Source organism: Orycteropus afer, unplaced genomic scaffold (assembly GCF_000298275.1).
Source record: "Orycteropus afer afer isolate SDZICR_OR568_19922 unplaced genomic scaffold, OryAfe1.0 scaffold00094, whole genome shotgun sequence".
Taxonomy (NCBI): domain Eukaryota; kingdom Metazoa; phylum Chordata; class Mammalia; order Tubulidentata; family Orycteropodidae; genus Orycteropus; species Orycteropus afer.
The window spans coordinates 1,085,726-1,103,970 of NW_006921681.1; the positions used below are offsets into that span (position 1 = coordinate 1,085,726).

At 51.9% G+C, this 18,245-nt stretch overlaps 1 protein-coding gene across 1 annotated transcript; it reads left to right on the forward strand.

Annotated features, from left to right (window-relative positions):
- Window positions 1–3,625: 3,625 nt before the first annotated feature.
- RNF207 (ring finger protein 207) lies at window positions 3,626–16,984 on the forward strand. Its single transcript, XM_007942571.1, has 17 exons — window positions 3,626–3,816; window positions 4,513–4,645; window positions 5,993–6,137; window positions 6,241–6,322; window positions 6,396–6,471; window positions 6,545–6,670; window positions 7,107–7,153; window positions 7,430–7,502; window positions 7,573–7,641; window positions 8,019–8,087; window positions 8,170–8,267; window positions 9,060–9,246; window positions 9,801–9,986; window positions 10,286–10,337; window positions 10,642–10,759; window positions 15,815–15,895; window positions 16,813–16,984. Exons 1-17 carry the CDS (start codon window positions 3,626–3,628, stop codon window positions 16,982–16,984), a joined length of 1,905 nt encoding a protein of 634 aa, XP_007940762.1.
- Window positions 16,985–18,245: the final 1,261 nt, after the last annotated feature.

Here is an 18,245-nt window from a genome sequence, read left to right on the forward strand (position 1 = left end):
ATGAAAGAATAAAAAAAAAAAAATCAAAAGTGTTATTTTCTGGCCACTGGGAGATTATTCCCCATAATGGGTAAGTGACAATCTGAGTTCTGGAGATGTTAGGATCAAAGGAAAGGAGTCCCTGTCTTTTGAGTTAACACTGAGGAGAGCATGGAACCAAACTTCTGTTCAGGCAGCCCTGAGACAGAATAGGTTCAGCGGGGGGCAGAAGACGGGAGGCGAAAGCCAGAGTGAATGGCAAATCAGAAATCCGTAAAGGAAAACAGAATGTCACTCACCAAAGAGGAATCAGCCTGTGTTGGATGTGTTGTCTGTAACGGAAAGGGATTCCTTATGGCTTCTTTCAGGCATCTTGAGCTTCTCCATCTCCTCTTTCCACAGATGTGGTTGATCTGATTCGTGTGCACACCATCTGGTGAAATCAACGTGCGTAGCTGCCATTTATGTTGTTGAAAAAAGGTATTTGCAATGAATAAGTCGTTGGTCTTGCAAAATTCCATCATGCAATCTCCAGCATCATTTTTCTCACCAAGGCCATATTTTCCAACTACTGGTGATTCTTCTTTCTTTCCAACTTTTGCATTTCAATCACCAGATTCCCTATAGCAGCTCACATACAGATAATCAACAGATCTTGATTGCATGTTTGGTCGATTTCAGAATGCAGATGTTGGTAAAAATCTTCAATTTCCTCATCTTTGGCTTTGGTGGTTGGTGTGTAAATTTGAATAACAGTCTTATTAACTGGTCTTCCTTGTAGGCATATGGATATTATCCTATCAGTGACAGCATTGTATGTACTTCAGGATAGATCTTGAAAAATTCTTTGTGACAATGAATGTCATGCCATTCCTCTTCAATGTGTCATTCCCAGCATAGTAGAGCATATGGTTGTGTGATTCAAAATGGCCCAAAACAGTCCATTTTAGCTCACTAATGTGTAGGATATCAATCTTTATGTGTTCCATTTCATTTTTGACAACTTCCAATTTTCCTAGATTCATACTTCATACATTCCATGTTCCAATTATTAATGGATGTTTGCAGCTGTTTCTTCCCATTTTGAGTTGTGCCACATCGCAAATGGAGGTCCCAAGAGCTTTACTCCAGCCAAATCATTAAGGTTGATTCTGCTCTCAGGAGGTAGCTCTTCCTTAGTCGTATTTTTAGTGCCTTCTGATTTGAGGGACTCATCTTCCAGCACTATATGTTTCAGGGCTATTCATAGAGTTTTCCAGTAATATATCAGACAATTCACTGCTATTCATAAGGTTTCCACAGGCCATTTCTTTGAGAAGTGCATGACCCCTTCCCTCTTCCCAATCTGTCTCAGTCTGGAAGCTCCACTGAAACCTGTGCCCCATGGGTGACCTGACCCTGCTGGTATTTGAAATACCAGTGGCATAGCCTCCAGCCTCACAGCAACGTGCAAGCCACCACAGTATGACAAACTGACAGACAAGTAGTGGATTCCGACTAATAGTGACCCCCATTGGGTTTCTGAGGCTGTAAATCTTTACCGAAGTAGATTGTCCCATATTCCAGCCTTTATTTATTGAGTGCAGTGGTTAAAGGGCTCAGCTGCTAGCCAAAAGGTTGGTGGTTTGAACCTACCAGCTGCTCTGCTGGAGAAAGATGTGTCAGTCTGCTTCCATAAAGGTTCACAGTCTTGGAAACCCTATGCAGCAGTTCTACTCTGTCCCACACTGTTGCTGTGAGTCGAAATTGACTGAGGCGATGGGCTTCTTGACTTGACTGTAATTACTAGAGGGGCAGAGACAGGGACTGTATTCACAGAACTCAGCATAACATAAGCAGTACACACGGAAGAAAGCTAATAACATTGATCCAATGGTTTTATTTGTTTGTTTAAAAAAAAAAAACAAAACGCTTTAATGCAGGTAGGAACAGGGAAGGAAGGCTCTATGGAGAAAAACCACACTGAGATAAACAATCATTCACCAGGAAAGATCAGCAGAAGGGGGCCCTCCTGGAAGGGCTGGAGCTGGGTGTGGGAGTTTAATTATTTGGGAGCCTAGTATGTGCCTGAAAGACGTCCTGGTGGCATGATGGTTAAGCACTAGAGGGATAAGTGAAAAGTCTGAACCCGTCCAGTCCTTCCATGGGAGAAAAGACTCAGCCATGGGCTCCTGTTAAGATTCCAAACCAAACCAACACGATGCCATCGAGTCATTTCCCACTCATAGCCACCCAGATTGGGTTTCCAAAGCTGTAATTCTTGATCAAAGCAGACCGACTCATCTTTTTTTTCCGCGGTTCCAACCACTGACTTTTTGGTGAGCAGCCAAATGCCTTAACCACTAACTACATCACCTGAGCTTCTCCCTAAAGATTACATTCTGGGAAACCCTGTGAGGAAGTTCTACTCTGTCATTTAGGTTCCTATGAGTTGGAATCTACTCAAAGGCAACAGGTTTGGTGGTGAAGTGTTTTTTTGTTTTGTTTTGGTTTTGGTTTGGTGTATGACGGCATTGCGCATGCATAGTCCTTTGACGTCTCATCGCGATATTGGGGGGCAGACGCCATTTCACCTCAGCTCCAAGGCTCTGAGAGGATTCATAACTTAGCCAAAAGCCCACAACCAGCCAAAGGAAGAGCAGGGCTTCAGGCAACAAACAAGGCAAGACATTGCCATGGAGTCAGATCAGACTCACAGCGACTCCTCCTTGGGTTTCTGAGGCGGTATCACTACGGAAGTAGATTGCCCAACCTTCCTTCTGAGGAGTGGCTGGTGGGTTCGAACCGCCAGACTTCTGGTTAGCAGTCAGATGCCTTAGACACTATGACACCTGAGCTCCCAGCGCCTCTCACAATTACTCCCAAGCACTGGGGTCGGCCCTGGACCTTGGCTGCTCTCTGGCGCCCCCAATGGGCCATCGAGGACCCAGCACTACACGCCGCTCTTGCAGCTCCGGGCTGATCTCTGCCTTCCCCGGTGGGGTCCAGCCGAGCTTTAGCCCCTCTCTCCAACACCGACCACAGCGCTCCCTCCTTCCTTCGTCCGGGGCGAGGATGCTGTGGCCTTGGCGGTCCAGCGCGCTTCCCATGACACTGAGCCACTAGGGTAGGGTCGGGGGGCGCGAGCACCGCGCCCGCGTGACGCAGCTGCCCAGCGCTCAGGGGCGTTGCCTGCGGGTCACCCAGAGGACAGTGGGCAGGGAATTCCTGGGGTAGAGAGTAAAGGCGGTGGGGAAGAAGAGAACGGGGAAAGAGGAGCGCAAGGAGAAGGACCCGTGTTCGCAAGGCTACCGGCCAGCAGGCCTCTTCCTGTCCCAGAGCCCTGACTTTTCAGGGTCGGTTGACTCCTCCGCAGAGCCGTCCCCGGGGACATCAGCTCCCCGCAAACGGCCGGTTCACAGGCCTTTACTGGGGAACACAGGACCCGGCCCCTCTCCGTGTCACCCTGCCACTCTCCCGGTGCTGGGCGCTCCAGGCTCCAACCTGGCCCCAGTGCGATAGCCCGGTCAGGTCCTCTCCGGGCAGAGCGGACGCAGCGGACCCAGGCGGAGCAGGTAGGTGGGAGCCGGCGCTGGGGCGGAGGAGCTCCGCAGACGCGCCCTCACTCTGTGCGCGTCCTCAGTGCAGTCCTGAGCCATCGCTGCAGATGTCGGGAGCTCTCTTCGCGCCCCTGGAGGGCCCGGATGCCCTGGACGCTGCGAGCGGCCACCCGCTCGTGTGCCCTCTGTGCCACGCGCAGTACGAGCGCCCGTGCCTGCTAGACTGCTTCCACGACTTTTGCACCGGCTGCCTTCGAGGCCGCGCCGTCGACTGCCGCCTCGCCTGCCCGCTGTGCCAGTGAGTGCCCAAAACACCAATAAAACCACTGCCGGTGGCCGAGGTTGTCTCCGCCTGGACAGGGCCCAGGTGTAAGGAGGGCAAAAGAGACTAGGAGTAGGGGCAGGGACGGGGGCGGGGCAGAGACTGGCCAGCCCGTAGCTCTTGGCGCTGGAACTCAAGCTTCTGCCATTTTACGGTCGCGGTTAACTGAGGACTGAAAAGAGCCACGCTGGTCTCCACAGAAAATCTAAAGGAAGTGTGTGTGTGTGTGTGTGTGTGTGTGGCTGGGGGGGGGTTTACTAATGCGGTGTCCTGACCCCGCGCTGCAAGAGCACGGGGTCTTAGCACAGCGTCACGACCCTAACTTGTGAATTCCACAACTCTTAGGTTAACAAAACCGACCAGGGCCACGTGACCATAGACTGACCATAAATTTGCCCAGTGCAGTAAGATGGTGTTGAGAGGCGATTTCTGCCTGTGACATGGGTGGTCGCCAACCCCACCACCTGGCGAGATTTACTTGGGACTGGGGGGCGGGGGTAGGGACTGGGTTGAGACGAGCGCGGTGCTGCGCAGAGATATTTATAGCAGAAGCCAGGCGCTGCAGGGCCCCCACCTCCCGCCACTATTTTTAGCTCCAGTCTGGAATGTAAGGATTAGGGGTGGGGATACCGGGAAAAGGGCTCCCCGATCCTGGCTCCATGCTCTCTGTAGGCACCAGACAGTGGTGAAGGGCCCCAGCGGGCTCCCGCCGGTGGATCGACTGCTGCAGTTCCTGGTGGACAGCTCAGCGGATGGTGCCGAGGCCGTGCATTGCGCTAACTGCGACTTGGAGTGCAGCAAGCAGGCAGGGGCAGCGGGTGGGGTGGCAGGGCACCGTTGTGCCAGGTCGCCAGGTAGCACAGTCCCAGATGCTTGCAGTGCACCACCAAGTCCTCAGAGGACTACTCACAAAGCAGGTTCTCCAATACTTCCCTAGGGCCCCTGGCCTCCACATGTGGGCCCCATTACCATTACACACATGGGAAATTGAGGGGCAGAGCAAGTGACTTCAGTCAATAGCCAGACAGTGACAGGGCTTAAGGCTGTTGGATTTGGGGTGAGCTCACTGATCCCAAAATTTGGGTGATGTGAGCTGACTCAGGAAGGGTCTAGGCCAGTCATTTGGGGGACTCCTGGTATCTTTGAAGATGTACACAGCTACCTAAAGCCTTGAGGGGAAGTGAGGACAGTGAGCTGTTGGGGAGGGATGTCCCTGGCCCTGAGCCTAGGAAAGACCAAAGAACCGGAGGCTAGGCTTCAGGCTGGCCTGTGAAGGGCAGGTGGGGTTCTGCCCTGTGAAGGTACAGAAAAGTATTCCAGAAGGACCGGCCTGCAGAAGAAAAGCTAGAGTGTGCAGATCAGTTGCTGAGAAACATGTGGCCTGGGAGTACCATAGATGATCAGAGAGGGTAGAAGTGAGGAGAGAGTGGGAGGGAAATAGCCTTGAATGTCAAGTAAGGAGTTGGGATATGATCTCAGAACCACTGTTGGGGTCAATGCTAGGCCTCAGCCCAGGCCAGGACTTTCAACCCGGGGTTTGACCTGGGAAAAGACACCCCTAGACCCTCACTCCCCTTCTCCCTCCCAGTGGAGGTGTGACTCCAGTTTGGCTACTGTTGAGGGCAAGGGCGCCAAAGGAGCTTGAGAACCCTATACACACATTTGTTATAGGTGAAATGTTTTGCAAATGCAATTTCTGCTCCCTTCTTCCCCCTGAAACTCTTCCCCAAGTCCTTTCCAGGTAGTGCTTAAGGCATCTGACTGCTAACCAGAAAGTTGATGGTTCAAATTCACCAGCCACTCCGCGGAAGGAAGACTGGGCAATCTACTTCTGGAAAGATTTACTGCTTTGGAAACCAATTGGGGGTCGCTATGAGTCGGAATCGACTTAAAGGCAGTGGGTTTGGTGGGGTTTGTGTGTGTGTGTGTGTGTGTGTGTGTGGTTTGGTCCTTTACTGGACGTACTAACGTGAGAAGCCTCAGCGCTCTCATCTATAAAGTGGGTATGGTAGAGCACAGCGCGTCGGAATTACACAAAACGGCTGCGTTTAGTGTTGCGAAATGAGCCGCGGCAGCAACATCTACCACGGTACAGCAGTCGGGCCTCAGCACTGCATCCCGCCTGCCCGCTGAGCCCGCGCTCTGTCCGCAGGACGCCGAGACCACGTACTTCTGCAACACGTGCGGGCAGCCGCTGTGTGCGCGCTGTCGCGACGAGACGCACCGCGCACGCATGTTTGCGCAGCACGACATTGTGGCCCTGGGCCAACGCAGCCGCGACGTGCTCCCGAAGTGCCGTGAGTGCTGCGGCCCCGCCGGGGTCCAAGGGCTGGGAATGGGGACGAAGGTAGGGGTGGGGCCGGCCCTGCCTGGAGCCAGTGACCGTCGTCCCCGCCGCAGCGCTACACGCCGAGCCCTACATCATGTTCTCCACTGACAAGAAGTCGCTGCTGTGCATCCGCTGCTTCCGGGACATGCAGGGGTGGGTACAAGGGGAGCGAAGGGAGCGGGCTGGAGGACGCCACGAGCCAGGCTCACTCGCAGCCTCCCTGCAGGGAGGGCCGAGCCCACTGCGTAGACCTGGAGTCGGCCTACGTGCAGGGCTGCGAGCGGCTGGAGCAGGCGGTGCTGGTGAGCTCAGGGCTCAGGTGGGCTGGGGCTGTGTGAGAACTTGACGGCCAGGCTGAAGCTACCCTGTCCCCAGGCTGTGAAGGCGCTGCAGACGGCCACGCGGGAAGCCATCACACTGCTGCAGGCCATGGTGGAGGAGGTGCGGCGCAGTGCGGCCGAGGAGGAAGCGGCCATCCATGCCCTCTTTGGAAGCATGCAGGTGAGGTTGGAGAGGAGGCAACCACAGACTGTGAGTCGAAGCCAGGCTTGATGGGTGCCCAGGCCCAAAGCAGGGCAGACTGTGGGGCCCTCGGGATTTGGTAGTTATGCGGAGTGGCAGGCACAGAACTTTTCAGAAGAAGTTACTTAATTAGAGTTGCCACATGTATTCCAGGGGAAGCCACCTGGGCCTTGGTCTGGTGCTGATGGGGCACGGGTGGGGGCGGGGTGGTCAGGGAAGGCTTTGCTGATCAAGGAGTTTGATAGTGAGGGTAGGGAGCTGTCAGACACAGGAGTGCAGGAAGGCAGGCCTCTGACCCACCTAGCAGGGCTGGAGCTTGAGGAGAAAATGGGCCTCTGGCTGGTGCCTAGGTGGGTGGGGCACTGGTGGGAGGTGGCAGGCACTGTGCCTGTCAGCAACGGCCTGTCTCTCCCAGGACAAACTAGCTGAGAGGAAAGCGCTACTGCTGCAGGCTGTGCAGAGGTGAGTGGTGGTGGGTCTCCACCTCCCTGTCCCTTGGCCTCTGTAGCTCCCTCACACCCTGGTGCCTGTCCCTGGGGAGAAAGAAGACATTGTGTGTTCACTCCCCTAAGGAGGGCCGGGAGGCTAAACATGATGGAAGGGTGACAGGGAGGATTCACAAAGTTGTCCAGAACCCACCTCTGGCTGTGGGGGGTGGCACTGGCCAGTTTGGAGGCCCTGCTGGGTGGGGTTGCCCAGCCCTGCCCTTGGGGATAAGACCGCCTGCCCCTCCCTCAGCCAGTATGAAGAAAAGGACCAGGCCTTCAAGGAGCAGCTCACTCACTTGGCCACCCTGCTGCCCACCCTACAGGTAAGAGGGCACAACTGGAGGGTGTGGGCCTGCTTCCCGGGCCAGGCACTGAGCACCAGGCCTCCGGCAGGTTCACCTGGTCATCTGCTCCTCCTTCCTCAGCTTGGCCAACAAGGCCGAGTTCCTGGACCTGGGCTATGTGAGTCTTCTCAGCTCTTGTGGGGTCTCCCCAGAACCCCTCCTGTCCCCCCCTGCTGCCACCTCAGGGCTTGGTAGCCTGTCACAGGGAGAGGCTGAACCAGGGGCCTCTGGGTTTATGTGCGTTTAGGGGCCCAGTGCTTTTAAGATAAAGAACCTTGGCAAGGGTGTAAGCCTCCTCACCTGAAATGCAGACTGTGTAGTAGAGTCTGGCATCTCCCCTTTCCTGGGGATTCACTAGGGTAGAGGTCGGGCCAGTCCCAGGGGAGAAGCGGAGCCTCAAAGGGCACTAGGTAAAGTGTCACAGACAGATTTGCCCTCGGAGCCTCCTGGGAGTCCCTACGCCCACCGGCCTGAGCTCCACTCACGCTGCTGCAGGAGCTGATGGCCAGGCTGCAGGGCATCGTCACGCGGCCGCATCGTTTGAGACCAGCGCTGAGCAGCAAGGTGCATGGGCGGCAGGGATGGGGCCAGGATTGAGGTCCAGCGGGCTGGGCGTGGCCTCCTGACGCCAGGTCCTGCCGCTCAGATTGCCAGCGACTACCGCGCCGAGTTCGCACGCTGTCTGGAGCCTCTGCTGCTGCTGGGGCCGCGCCGGGCGGCAGGCACGGGTGGTGGCGCCGGCACGTGAGCATGAGCCCCCTTCCATCCCGGGACCAGGGCGGAGGGTGTGGCCGGGAGAAAGACGCATGCCGTGTGGAAAGCTGTGGGCAAAGCGCCTGTAGGCAAAGCGCCTCCAGAAAGTACGCGGCCATCCCCCTACCCCATCCAGTGCTTCCCTCGCGGTGTCTGGGCTCCAAGGGCCAATAGGCGTGAGGTCGAGTCTGCTGAACCTGAAGCAGCTGTCGGGAATCCCCGCACTGAAGCCCGCGGCAGACCCGACGCAAAGCTCAGAGAACGCAGGGGCCGTTCACAACCGCCTCTGCAGCCTCCTCTACCCGGGCTGTGGCTCCTAGGGCCTGAGGGAAGTGAGAGCTTGAAGGTGGGGCCAGGGCTGGACGTAGCCTGGGTAGCCTGAAGTGTGGGGAGTGGGGCCAGGTCAGAGTCAGAAGAGGAAGAAGAAATGCCTAAATAGCATTGGCAGGGTAAACTGGCTGTGGGGCCACATTTCCAAAACCTAGCATATGAGTGAGTCAGGGAGCGCAAGAATGACTCCAGACCAGCACTGTGGCACCCTGCTGGATTCACACCTTTTAGAAAATACCTATAGAAAATACCTTATAGAATTGGTTTTGGGTGTGGCTTTGACACCAGGGGTTTTCAGAGCTCCCTGATGGCTCTAACTTACAGTCTGGGGCTGTGAAGGAGGTGCTACAGCACTGAAAAGTCCAGGGGCTCGCTTGGGGCAGGCAGGCTGATCTCTATCCAAGCAAAGGCCCCAGCCCCCCATATCTGCCTCCACACTGGGTCTCTCCCCAGGTTGGCAGGGGCCTCAGGCCCCAAGGTGCTGATGGGGCCTGGCTGCCCCTCCCCAGGGGGAAAGACGTTCGGGTCGCCTGTCCAAAAGCCTTCACTGCACCGGTCCATCAGCACCAAGGTGCTCCTGGCTGAGGGGGAGGCCACGCCCTTCACAGAGCACTGCCGCCACTATGAGGACTCCTACAAGGTGAGGAGAAGCTCTGGAAGCATAGTGCCTGAGGTATTTGACTACTAACCAGAAGGCTGGCCTTTCAAACCTACCAACCACTCCTCGGAAGGAAGGTTGGGCAATCTACTTCGGTGGTGATGTTGTTGTTGTTGTTATGTGCCGTCGAGTCGGCCCCGACTCATAGCGACCCCTCCTTGGGTTTCTGAGGCAGTATCACTACAGAAGTAGGATTGCCCAACCTTCCTTCCGAGGAGTGGCTGGTGGGTTTGAACCACCAGCCTTCTGGTTAGCAGTCAAGTGCTTTAGCCACTATGCTACCGCCTTGGAAATCCAAGGAGGGGTTGCTATGGGTCAGATACAACTCGATGGCAGTGGATTTTTACAGGGTGAGGAGAGCGATGCTGGAGTGTAGAAAAAGCCCCAGTCCTCCTTCACCGAGGTGCGGTGATGCTGCAAACAATGGTCAGATTTAGAGCTGACGCCCACTCTGGAAACCACCCCTCCCCTGAGGCCTTGGCAATGAACAGCCAGCCTGCAGTGACCACGCGCTCTCCTGTGGCTTCTGCGTGCAGAGTCTGCAGTCAGAGATCCAGAACCTGAAGGACCAGGTCCAGGAGTTGCACCGGGATCTCACCAAGCACCACTCACTCATCAAGGCTGAGATCATGGCGGACATCCTCCACAAGTCCCTGCAGGTGGACACGCAGATCTCCTTGCAGTGCGCCTCTGTGGAAGCCATGAGAACAGTTTTTGAGGAGGTAGCTCTCCTGAGGAACCTAATCCAATTGTGCTATGACTTCCTACCAGTCCCCCCAATGTCAGGATAGACATGGGTGATCTCACCACAGGAAGCGGGAGGAGGACCTTGGCTTGGTGCCTCCTTGAGGATCTCATGCTATGTGGCAGGTTTGGGAACCTGGGAGTCTTTGCTGCCTGGAAGCATGTGGGTCTGGCTTGGGAGTGCCATGTGACTCTGTGTAGCTACAGAATAGAAAAGCCACCAATGAAAATTCCAACTCAATGCCCTGTCCAATATCCAGCTTACCTTCTCTTTCAGATTTGGGAGGAGTCCTACCAGCGCGTGGCTAATGAGCAAGAGATTTATGAAGGTTCCCAGGCTACAGAGTGAACCTCATATCCCCAAGCTAACCCACACGTAATCAGGGTTAGGAAGTCAGAGTGAGCCACTAACCAATAGGAGTCTCCGTGTTATTGCCTTTTGGTCCCTGACCTTGCCTCACATCCCCAAAGTGATGCATCTGAGGTCAGGACTTAGTGAATACAATGCCCTCACCAAGTGCCTTGCTCTTTAATAGGTAATTACTGAACCAGCTGGGATGTTTGGGTGGTACCGGGCTTGATTCTAAGAATCTGAAGTCATCATGACCTAACTAACTCTCTGGGCCCCCACAGCCCAGCTCCATGACCTTCTCCAGCTGAAGCAGGAGAATGCCTACCTGACCACTATCACCAAGCAGATCACTCCCTATGTCCGTTCCATTGCCAAGGTGAAGGAGCGGCTGGAGCCCAGGTGAGACAAGGGGTTGTTCCCAGGGGAGCTGAGACATTTCAAAATGTATATTCATGAAAGGTGTCACACATTCAGAAGAACTCATTTCAGGGGAGTCAGGGCTTACTCCAGGCATCTGGGAAGATGAGGTGCTGGACATCTGCCAAAAACATGGTCAGAATGAAATTCTCCTTCCAGGCACACTACAGCCTATCTCCAGCCCTCAGAAGTAGGTCAAAACAGAAGATATTTCTTGGGATAGAGTGACAGTCCTCAGATGATGCAGGCAGCAGGACACAGAAGGGGGATCAGGGACTTCATCAGCACATGATCAAGATAAGTCTTAGAAGAAATACAGCCAGAATGCTCCTTAGAAATGAGAATGGCGACACTTTGTCTTGCTTACTTTAGACACATTATCAGGAAAGACCAACCGGTAGAGAAGAGAAGAACACTGTGTTGGTGAAATAGAGTTATCAATGAAAAGGAGGAAAACCTTCAGGGAGATGAGTTGATACGATAGCCTAAATAATGGGCTCAAACATGTCAAAGATTATGGAGATGGCACATTGCACCTAAGGTCGCTGTGAGTTAGAGCAACTCAATGGCAACCCATAACAAGATAAGTAAATCTAGACATGAATCTGGACCAGGCTCTCCCAACACTATACTCAAGCATCAAAAGGTCTCACTATGACAGAGGGTATCTTAGTGCTGTCTTCAACATGTTTGTCTCTGGAGTCACTTGGCTCCAGGATGGACTGCGTTGTGAGTCTGGGATCACCTCCCTTCTTCCAGGGAGTTCCCCTTGCCTTGTTCCTGTGTGAGATCTCCTGTTTCCTCTTTCATCTTTTGGTGGAACCCATCTCCCGGTAGCATCTTAAGAAAGGATGCACAGGAGGTCCATTGTTTTTGGACAGTGTAAGTCTGGAAATATATTTATTTTACCTTCACAACTGACTGATAGTTTCACTAAGAATAAAATCCTACAGACTTTTGAAGGCATTGCTGTATTGTTTTCTAGCTTCCAAGGCAGTCACTGAGAAGTCTGAAGGCATTCTGATTCCTAATCTTTATAATGTGGCCTACTTATTCTCTTTGGATGCATCTGGTATCTTCTCTTTGCTTCCAGTGTTTGGAAATTTCACATTGATGAGGGTCTATTTCCACTCATTGTGTTGAACACTGGTGGGTCCTTTACCTGTAAACATGTCCTTCAGTTTTTTTCTTTGTTTGTTTTAATTATTAGTTTCTTCACATTTTCTATTTCTGGAATTTCTACTATTGAATATTGGCCCTCCTGGGATGGCCATCCAGTTAACATTCTTTCCTGTCTGATTGTCCATCTGTCTTTTTTGCTGTACCTTCTGGGAGATTTCCTCACTTTATCTGCCAACCCCTTTTGTTCACTACTACTATATTATTTTAATAATTGTTTTACTTCTCTTTTTGTACACACTGTTCTTTTCTCAATGGAGCCCTGGTGGCACAGTAGTTAAGTGCTTCACTGCTAATGGTTTGAACGATTGGTTAACGATTTGAATCTACTAGTAGGTCCAAAGAAGAAAGATGTGGAATTCTGCTTCCATAAAGAGTCCAGCATTGGAAACCCAATGGGGGCTGTTCTACTCTGACCTTACAGAGTTGTATGAGTTGGAATCTACTTGATGGCAATGGGCATGGTTTGGGTTTAAAACCAAAACCAAACTCACTGCCGTCGAGTCAGATCTGACTCATAGCGACCTCTCCTTGGTTTCCAAGGCAGTATCACTATGGAAGATTGCACAAGCTTCCTTCTGAGGAATGGTTGGTGGGTTTGGACCGCCAGCCTTCTAGCTAGCAGTCAAATGCCTTAGGCACTATGCCATCACAGTCTGTTTTCTCCAAGTAACTTTTGTTTGTTTAGGTTCCAATCTTCCATATTAGAGACTCCTCTCAGATGTCAGGCAGTCCTAGGTTGTCTGCTCAAGTGAGGGTATGGAGAGTAAGAGCAAAAAAGTGGACTGGAAGTTTTGAGCACAAGTGTGGTAGTTCAGATGTGTGTCAACTTGGCTGGGCCTGGTTGAGTGGCTGGGCAGCTGATGGTAGTTATTCCCCATGATGAGACTGGCAATCAATTCCATGGTGGGATCTACCACAAGAAGCCGAGTAGCTGCCTTTGGGATGTGGTCTGCTTCCTGTATATAAGGAAAAGCCTTGGAAATGGTCTCTAGCCTATGGCACACTTGGACCCTGCATATAGCCGTGTCATTGCTCAGCAGCTTGCCATGCTCTGCCGACCTTGGGACTTACAATGGACTCGAATGACTGGCCTGCCATGTGGTTTGGTAACATCAGGACTGTGCCTTTTTACTTGCCAACCTTGGGGTTTCTCATCTTCAGCAGCCAGCAGCTGTCTGAGTGAAGAAACACCTCTAGCTCCAGTGGGCCGGGAGCAGGAGGCAGAGCTGGACCCCAAGGTTGAGGGGCTTTCACCCAGCCTCTAGAGCTTGGCACTTTGAACTTGCACTTAAAGCCTCCAAACTGTAAGAATAAACTCCTGTTTGTTAAGGCCATCCCATTTGTGGTATATTTCTTGTCAGAGTAGCACTAGGTAATCAGAACAACATGGATAGTTCTTTATTGTAGGGGGATCTGGGTGAATGAGTTTTTTGGTTGTTATTTTGTTTTTTTAAAGCTTAATGTCAGTTTTAGGTCCTTTTCCAGTTTCTTTTCTGGAGGTTATTGTATGGAATATTTGTATGCATACTTAATTTTCTGGTGTTTAGTACAGTTCTCAACTTTGTGTTTTACTCTCTCCAGAGACTAACCCCTCAGACTTCTGCTGGGGGGTGTTAGGGGGGAGGCATTTGCTCAGAGGTAGAGGGGTCTTGACTTTCACCCTCCCTGCTTCCATGACCACAGTGCTGGCAGCTCCTGAGCTTCTAGGGATTCTATGGTGTGAACTAGGTCATCCTCAGCTTGACCCGCTGCCAGGTTGACACCCAGTTTCTCAGGGTCTGCTGACTCAGTTACCACTCATCTGTGTGCTTTCAGCTTCTGAGCTTGGAGCACTTTTCTGTCCGTGTGAGCTGCCTCAGTGAGAAGCTAAGTAGCGTGATCCTGCCTGCCAGCAAGAGGCAGCACTGGCAGCCGCACAGTCTCTGCTGGGAGATGACAGAAGGGAAGTGGTCTAGGGCTAGGAAACAGGGAATACTGTTCCTCTGCATAGCTCTGCTTTCCAGTTGTCTGTAGTTGCCGCCCCTGCTTCCTCACCTCCATTTCCGCCTCAGCCCTATCTGACGCTAGCCTGTGACCCACCATCTCCTGAAGCTGCTCTTGTTCTGACCATCAGCCACCACCCAACCAAGCCCCAGTTGCCTCATATGCTCCCAGCAGCAGGGTCCAGCGTGTCCTTATTCTCCAGCACTCTTCAGTGGCTTCTGAGATGCCCCACACCCTGCTTCTCTCCTACCTCTTCAGCCAGTTTTCCTCCTTAGTCTCTGGCTGGCTCTGCCTCCTCACTTCATGTCCAAGTAAGTTTGTCCTGGAGCTCAGTCCAAGGCTTCCTTCCCATCCTCTCAAGTGACTTCATCGGATCCCCTGGCTTCAAAGGCCCAGTGACATGCAGAGGACACATGTCCCAGTCTCCAGCACAGTACTCCTCAGAACTCCAGGATTCATTGCCAGCTGCCTCCCAGTGTCAAGTCTAACAGGCACCTCAAGTTCCAGTGGCGAGAAGGAACTCTTGATTTCCTGCCCCAAAACACGCTGCTCCCACCTCCCTCGTCTAAGTAAACAGCACCCCCATTCATCCCCACTGCCATTCATCCAGGTGCTCCAGTATAAATCCTGGGAGACATCCTGGATTCCTTTTTTCCCCACCCCCATTTCCAATCCATCCCAAAGCCCTGTAGACTCTACTCCATCTCAGTCTACCCAGCTTGGTCTCCACTGCTGCTCCCAACTCCAAGCCACCATCGTCTGCCCTCCTGGCCCCCTCCAGTACATCACACAGCCAGTGACCATGTAAGACCTTATGCTTCCTCACGCCACAACATGGATGAACCTTGAAAACACAGTGAGGCAAATCAGTCAGTCACAAAAAGACAAATACTGTATGATCTCACTTATACGAGATATACAAATATGTAGAAACCAAAGATTATCACTGGGAGCTCTGGTGGCATAGTGCCTAAACATTTGACTGCTAACTAGAAGGATGGCGGTTCAAACCCACCAGCCAATCCTCAGAAGGAAGAGTGGGCAATCTACTTCTGTAGAGATACCGCCTCAGAAACCCAAGGGGGTGTTGCTTTGAGTTGAAATCAACACGACGGCAGTAAGGCACTGAGGAACCAAGGGTGGGAGAGGACACAAAGGGGGAGTTTTTGTTTAGGGGGCACTGAGTTTATGTTAATGCTGGTGGAATGACCTGAGAAAGGATAGCAAGAATAGTTATACAACGTGAAGACTAATCAGTGTCTCTGGGTTATACACGTAGAAATTGTTGAATTGGTGTATGTTTTGTGGTGTATAATTTTGCCACAATAAAACAGAAACAAAAAAACGTATCCTTCCCATCACACCATAGCCTAACAGTCTGTTCACAGACATTCCCTGCCCATCTCTGACCATGCTGGCCCTAATCACCCAGTCACAATGGCCTTTCATTTCCCTTAGAAAGCTACCCCGGATCCCACTTGGGGCCCTTTGGCTCCAGGTTGTCATGTGGGTCCTCAGCACTCAGGTCTCTGTGTATCAGCATAGAGACCTGCTCCAAGCAGCCCACTCAGAGCTGCCCCCGCCCACCCTTCCTTGCCACCACCTCACCCAGCTGTACTGCTTCCCAACATCGGATGTGTCTCCCTCCACCAAAAATAGCTGTGAGAGCAGGACCCTGGCCTCTCTTGCCAACTCCTGCAGCCCTGTTCCCAGGGAATCAAGGGACCTCAGGGAATACTTGACTGAATGAAGTGGTAGGCTGGCCCTCGAGTGTTTGCTTAAGTTTGTTTTTTGTGCAGTGAGCTTTAAGGATGCACAGTGGGCTGGCCTTGCCACCTCCATGAGCCCAGTAACTGGCTTTCTTTTGCACAGGTTTCAAGTGCCCGTTGATGAACAGTCTGAGAATCTACAACACATGTACGAGGACGGCATGAATGGTGAGACCCAGGCCAGGTAAATCCAGTCCTTCCAAAACGATTTCATTCCAGAGATAAGCATGAAGGACAAAGACCAAGGGTTTTAGTTTCCCCCTTTAGGCCTGGCTTGCCACTGACCAGCTCGATGACCTTGTCTGGGTCTCAATTTGTAAAATAAGGGAGTGGAAAGCTTCTTAACTTCCGTGAGGGCCTTAAAACAAGCACAAGATAGATATGACTTAGTTGAAATGGCCAACGTTTTATAACAGCTCTGAGTAACAGCTGTATCACTTATGCTGCAGTAAACACTAGTGCCTGCCTGGCTTTTAGGCACTTATAGCAGCTCGTTCACTTAAATGACAAAGTGTCTGAGGACTGCTGTTCGGTGTGAGAACATTTTCAGTGGAGCCAGTGTTTGCCAGAAGACGTAAGGCATCAGAGGAAGAAAACCTGTGCAGTAACCTTGAGCCATCGCTGTAGCAGACTCATCTTTTAGTATTTCACACTTAGTAAAGGGTGTTAACCACAGGGTGGGGAATAGAACTGTAGCATGTCAGAACTGTGAGAGCCTAGATGGCATGGAGCTAAACTGTCCTGAGTCAAAGGCTGGGGACACAGCAGAAACTGGTAGTGCTCCACCCCCCACCCCCGGCATGGCAGCTGTTCAGCTTCAGTGCTTCAGGAGGGTGGCAATCCAAAGCTTGATGTCACGAGCTGCTAAAACAGCCTGAACGTTGTCCGTGCTTGGCATCTAAAAATGATCTCCTGGGGGGAACAGCACCGTGGCAGAAATCAGATCAGCATCTCATCCTTGATGAGATTTCTGGTTTTGAAAACGTGGTCACCTACTGCTACCTTCCAGAAGGGCTTTCCATTCCGAAAGGCTTGGCCCATGTGGACTGTAGTGCTGAGACACAGTGAAATGGAGGAGTTCATGTTAAACTGTTCCTTTAGGAATGATCCAGTGGGTGCCACTGAAAAGAGAGAGAAGACCTCTGAACCCAAAGGAAGCAGCCAACCTCTGAGCAGCCTTACAGAAGAGCCTCCACTGAAACACAAAGATCACCACAGACCCAAACAGAAGAATGGGGGCGATGTCCCCATGCGGAAAGAGCACCCGACTTAGCCAGTGGGGCTGGTCCTAGGCAGATGGGATGTTTTACAATTCACACATACATCAAGATCAGAGCATTTAGGAAGTATTTTGTTCCTATCATAGTTATGTCTTTAAAGGGTAATAAGTCACTAACTCTGTGGCCATTCAAAAATTCAAATTCTTTGGCTTGGTTAAGTTTAGCTTTTTCATGTGTCCACGTGGCAAGAAATCTTGGCCCTAATCACAGTGACTTGGACACAGCTCTTTCCAACCCAAATGGAAAATGTTAGAAGAGTGAACATCCATAGGAAACTGAAGGCATCTTCTGGAACATTCATCTGTCCAGCTTCTACTTACCGTGTGTCCATGTCCCAGGGCCTGTGGAAGTAGTTAGTCTAGGCCCATCAGGTTTGACAGGCTCAGGTTTCAGAAACCACGACTCTACCTGCCTGGCCCCCGGTTCCAGTTTTTCATGAAGCACAGCCCCAACATTCACCTGGTGCCACTGGAAAGTTCCACCCAATAATCTAAGCACTGATCCAGCAAAGGGGAAAAGAACCCTCTCTTTAGAGGAGGGACTGAGTTCAGAAAGCAAGGGTGCTCGACAGGAGATGGTCCCCATCACTTCTCTGCTACTTTCCCCCAAAAGGTCCCCATCACTTTCTCTGCTATTGTGCCTCCTACATTCACCGTGTGTTGACATTAAAGTACCATTCAGCACTACCCTTTTTCCTAGTAGTTTTTCATATTCCCTACTCCTACATACTACCCTTTATCAAGAGAAAACGAATCGATCCTTAAAAAAGAAAACTAAGCTGCATGACTTAAAATTTAAAGTTTTGGAAGCAAAATGATGCCCAGGTAGTATTTTAAGCAAATATTCAGCTTCATTCCGTGGTTCAGACAGTGCATGGCTTTTGAGCTGGGGAGGCCCCAGAGTGCCTCACATCAGTACTCAACACCATCACCAGCTGTAGTTAATTCCAACTCATGGTGACCCCATGTATTAGGGGAGAGCAGAGCTCCATAGGGTTTTTAATGGCTGATTTTTGGGAAGCAGATCACTAGGTCTTTTTTCCAGACTGCCTCTGGTTGGACCTGAACCTCCAACCGTTGGGTTAGCAGTCAAGCACATAACTATTTGTGCAATCCAGGGGCTCCAACGCCCCTGTACCTGATCACAGAGACACCGGAGATCCCATTCCAAAGCATCCCGGACTTCCAGCATAGTCTACAGGACAAAGGGAATTTATTGTTACCCACTGGTTAAATGTAGGAATTCAGAACTGGG

What these genes read in the sequence shown, in the direction of transcription:
- RNF207 (XM_007942571.1), top strand. Translation starts at nt 3,626, where the DNA reads ATGTCGGGAGCTCTCTTCGCGCCCCTGGAGGGCCCGGATGCCCTGGAC. An exon ending in CTCGCCTGCCCGCTGTGCCA is followed by an intron (nt 3,817 to 4,512) that starts GTGAGTGCCCAA and finishes TGCTCTCTGTAG; the next exon opens with GCACCAGACAGTGGTGAAGG. An exon ending in AGTTCCTGGACCTGGGCTAT is followed by an intron (nt 7,642 to 8,018) that starts GTGAGTCTTCTC and finishes ACGCTGCTGCAG; the next exon opens with GAGCTGATGGCCAGGCTGCA.